The sequence below is a fragment of the Otolemur garnettii genome, unplaced genomic scaffold (assembly GCF_000181295.1).
Source record: "Otolemur garnettii isolate 467f Iridium unplaced genomic scaffold, OtoGar3 scaffold00009, whole genome shotgun sequence".
NCBI lineage: Eukaryota > Metazoa > Chordata > Mammalia > Primates > Galagidae > Otolemur > Otolemur garnettii.
In genome coordinates this window covers 8,097,548-8,101,751 of record NW_003852404.1, presented here as the reverse complement: position 1 = coordinate 8,101,751, position 4,204 = coordinate 8,097,548, and the positions used below count along the sequence as shown (strand labels likewise).

The 4,204-nt window shown below is 36.9% G+C and overlaps 1 protein-coding gene and 1 non-coding gene across 4 annotated transcripts in view; both read left to right on the top strand.

Annotated features, from left to right (window-relative positions):
- The window catches only part of SPEN (spen family transcriptional repressor), a 114,100-nt gene that overhangs the window by 77,984 nt on the left and 31,912 nt on the right, over positions 1-4,204 (top strand). For all 3 annotated transcript variants that reach the window (XM_003783878.3, XM_023509744.1, XM_023509745.1), the window contains 2 exons: positions 1,172-1,332; positions 3,679-3,879. In XM_003783878.3, coding sequence (XP_003783926.1) covers positions 1,172-1,332; positions 3,679-3,879 — 362 coding nt within the window. The remainder of the gene's footprint in view (positions 1-1,171; positions 1,333-3,678; positions 3,880-4,204) is intronic.
- Positions 3,434-3,538, top strand: LOC111723240. Its single transcript, XR_002771823.1, has one exon. It is a non-coding gene; the product is annotated as a small nucleolar RNA U13 (small nucleolar RNA).

The following is a 4,204-nucleotide window of genomic DNA, read 5'->3' as shown; positions in this document are numbered from 1 at the left end:
CAAAAAAAAAAAAAAAAAAGAGTTTGAGGTTGCTGTAAGCTGTGATGCGATGGAACTCTCTACCCAGAGTGACAAAGTAAAACTGTCAAAAAAATTTAAAATTACCTTGAAGATTATTTTGAATATTGAATATTAATTTTCCTAAAAATCATGTTACTCATGAGATAATAGTACTATTGCTAACTACAACTAACAGTAACAGAGCAGAACCTTTTCTTTTCTTTTTTGAGACAGAGTTTCACTTTTCAACCTCGGTAGAGTGCTGTGGTGTCATAGCTCACAGCAACCTCTAATTCTTGGGCTCAAGTGATTCTCTTGCCTCAGCCTCCCGAGTAGCTGAGATTGTAGGCACCCCCTACAACACCCAGCTATTTTTAGAGGCAGGGTCTCACTCTGGCTCAGGCTGGTCTAGAACCTGTGAGCTCAGGCAATCCACCAGCTTGGCCTCCCAGAGTGTAGGATTATAGGCACGAGCCACATGTCTAGCCTAGAACTTTTTCATTTACTGAATACCTGTCATATTCCAGACTCTCTAAACCTATGGGTTATTTTATTTGATTCTTAACCCTGTGAAATATAAGTACTGTTATTATTTCAATTGTATACATTTGGTAATGAGGAAAATTTGGTATGAAGAAATCTTAGAAATACTATTTTCATTCAGTTGTATTATGTTGGCTGGAGTCTTGTGTTAACATGAACTAACTTTGGCCATAAAATTATGATAGGAAACAAATTTTACTGAGGCTTAGCAAGAGGTTAAGTGATTTGTCCAGGGACAACACGTACGTTACATCTGAGCCAAGATTTGAATCTAGATCTCTGAATCCAAAACCCATATAGCCACTATTCTATTATTATTACACTAAGTGAATTGTATTCACTAGTCTTATTTCATTTGAAAAAAGTTGTTCAGATTATTCACAGAATGCATCACTTACCTCTTAGATTGCGTGTCATGGTAAAAGAATTTTAGTTACTTTTGCTTCCACATGTTCACTGTCTTTTGGCTCCTCTGGAGTATGAGATAGGCGTGGAGAATGTAGGGCCTCCAGAAATCCTAGTCTTGAAGTGTAGCCTGTTAGTTTTTGGTACTTCTCAATTTTAAGAATATACTGCCCATTGTCTCTTTGTCTTCTCACTAACATTTGCTGTTGTTGCCCTTCTGCAGCAGTGATTCCAGTAGTAGTTCAAGTGATGACTCTCCAGCGCGCTCAGTTCAGTCAGCAGCAGTTCCAGCACCCACTTCACAATTGCTTTCATCTTTGGAAAAAGATGAGCCCCGTAAAAGTTTTGGGATCAAGGTTCAGAATCTTCCAGTACGCTCTACAGGTAAAATTTTGTATTGACTATACTCATTTGGTGCGATAGCTGAGGAACGGGATAGGACAGGTTGGATTTTATACTTACATAAACAAGTTTTCCTTTAGTGGTTTATTAACATTTAATTCCATGTAAGAAAAAGCAAGTGATCATTATAATTTTATGTAGTTATAGTTTTTTGTTCTTGTATATACAAGGTTGTGTGCAATTTAAAATCACATGCTATTTTAAATTGCACACATACTTTATGACCACGGTAGGTGATATTTCATTTATACATACTGTATATATACACATCTACATATACATTGTGTGTATACATATATACATATAAAGATTGTATGGTTGTAGCTAGAATATAAAGAAAGTATTATTTATCTATTTTTGAGACAGAGTCTTTGTCACTCTCAGTAGAGTACTATGGCATCATAGCTCACAGCAACCTCAAGCTCTTGTGCTCAAGCAATCCTCTTGCCTCAGTCTCCCAAGTAGCTAGGACTATAGGTGCCCGCCACAATGCCCAGCTATTTTTTTTTTTTAAGGGACAGGGTCTCACTCTTGCTCAGGCTGGTTTCGAAATCTTGAGCTCAGGCGATCCACCTGCCTTGGCCTCCCAAAGTGCTAGGATTATAGGCGTGAGCCACCGTGCTTGGCCATGATTTATTTTTGAATAAATATATTTCTAGATTAAGTTCTTGGTATTGTAGGAAATTTGATATGATAAAATACTGATACTATGCTGGGCATGGAAGATCAGATCACATCTGTAATCCTAACACTCTGGAAGGCTGTGGTGGGAGGATGGCTTGAGCTTAGAAGTTCAAGACCTGCTTGAGCAGGAGTGAGAGCCCATATCTACTAAAAGTAGAAAAATTAGGTGGGAATTGTGGCAGGCACTCGTAGTCCCAGCTACTTGGGAGGTTGAGGCAAGAGGATCGCCTAGATCTAGGAGTTTGAGGTTACTGTGAGCTAGGATGATGCCATAGTACTCTAATCTGGGCAACAAAGTAAGACCCTGTCTTTAAAAAAAAAAAAAAGTAATATTGATACTATTTTTATTATGTTGGCTTAACATCCTGACTTACATGAAGGAATTTCCAGCATTAAATTATGTATTATTTCAAAATAGTATTATTGTGAAATACTAATTATTTCATAATACTAGCATTTTAAATGAGGAAAGTCATGAGTAATGGAAAAGTCTAGTTAAAAGCCATTTGATAATCTCTACTAATGATACTTTTAATTGACAGTTGACCGTATGTGCTGTTATTCCTACTTTGGGGGCATATCAAGCATGTACACAAGTTAGAACTCCTAGTGCGTGGTCAAGCCAGCAAAGATCAAATTAAGTATTTCGTGGCTAAGTGTGTTTTAGTGATCACTTAAGTTACTTATTAAACTTGCCTATGAAACTTACATATCAGGTTTGTGAATAGAGATATTAAGGCACAAATATCATGATTACCTAGTAACTTAGAAATGGAGATGGGGGGTGAAATTGGCTAGCCTTTTTGTCCACCTTTAAGTTTTTATAATGTAGCACATTAACATAAGACCCCCAGATAGTATGATTCCTCTGTAAGAGATATGCATGTTATATGACACTTCCTGCATAATCTTATCATTGAGGTGATGCTTGAAAAGCTAGAAATTGATTAGCACATGTATTTATTTATAAATATGTACAATTTTTTATTAAGCTGTAAACATATCCCAAAGTAGAAGGAATAGCAAAATGCCCTAGATTCAGAAAACATCAGCATTTTGCCATTCTTGCTTTATCTGTCTCCTGTCTTCCTCTTTTCCTGTTATTGAGTTTTTGGGGTTTTTTTTTAGTTTTAAAATGAATCCACGATGTTATGTCATTTCATACCTACTTACGAATACATACTCTTGCGTATGAAATATAAGGGCATTTTTCTGGATAACCACAGTATCATTCATTCTTAACTAACACATAACCCACATTATCATCTAATAGTTAGTTTGTTTTCAGAATTGTGCCGTAATCTTCAAAATGTCTTTTCAGAGTTTTTTTTTTTTTTTTGTTCTAATTTGAAAAGTAAACTTTTAATGATAACAAAACTTACGTCAAAAATCAGGCTAGATACTTTCGTGGTTCCTAACTGTGACGATTGGGTCTTCATGATAATGTATAAGGCCTGCCTCCCTCTAACCTTTGTTATGACACCAGTACATTTCCCATCCAATGAGGGGGAAAAATCTGGCTAAAAGATTTAGTAGCTTGCTTTGGTTGGAGTACAGTGGCACAATCATAGCTCACTATAATCTTGATTGAATTGTTATTAAATTAGAGAAAAATAAACAACTCGCTTTTGTTTGGGGATCTAGATACAAGCCTTAAAGATGGCCTTTTCCATGAATTTAAGAAATTTGGAAAGGTGACTTCAGTGCAGATACACGGAGCTTCAGAAGAAAGGTATGGTCTGGTATTTTTCCGGCAGCAAGAGGACCAAGAAAAAGCATTGACTGCATCAAAAGGAAAACTTTTCTTTGGCATGCAGATTGAAGTAACAGCGTGGATAGGGCCAGGTAAGAGGAGGATGCTGAGTATTAGTTACATATTATATATAATATTTGTGTTGCATTTTATGAGAGGGCAGTATATTGTCCTGAGTATAACCCATTCTAGCTTTATTTATTGGCATACTTTCAGTGTCTTCTGTTTTAAAGGGTAGTTATATTTACTATTCATTCGGTGTAATAAAAAACATTATTTTGGGCTCGACGCCTATAGCTCAACCGGCTAAGGTGCCAGCCACGTACACCTAAGGTGGCGGGTTCGAATCCCCAGCCTGGACCCGCCAAACAACAATGATGGCTGCAACCAAAAAGTAGCCGGGCATTGTGGCGGGCG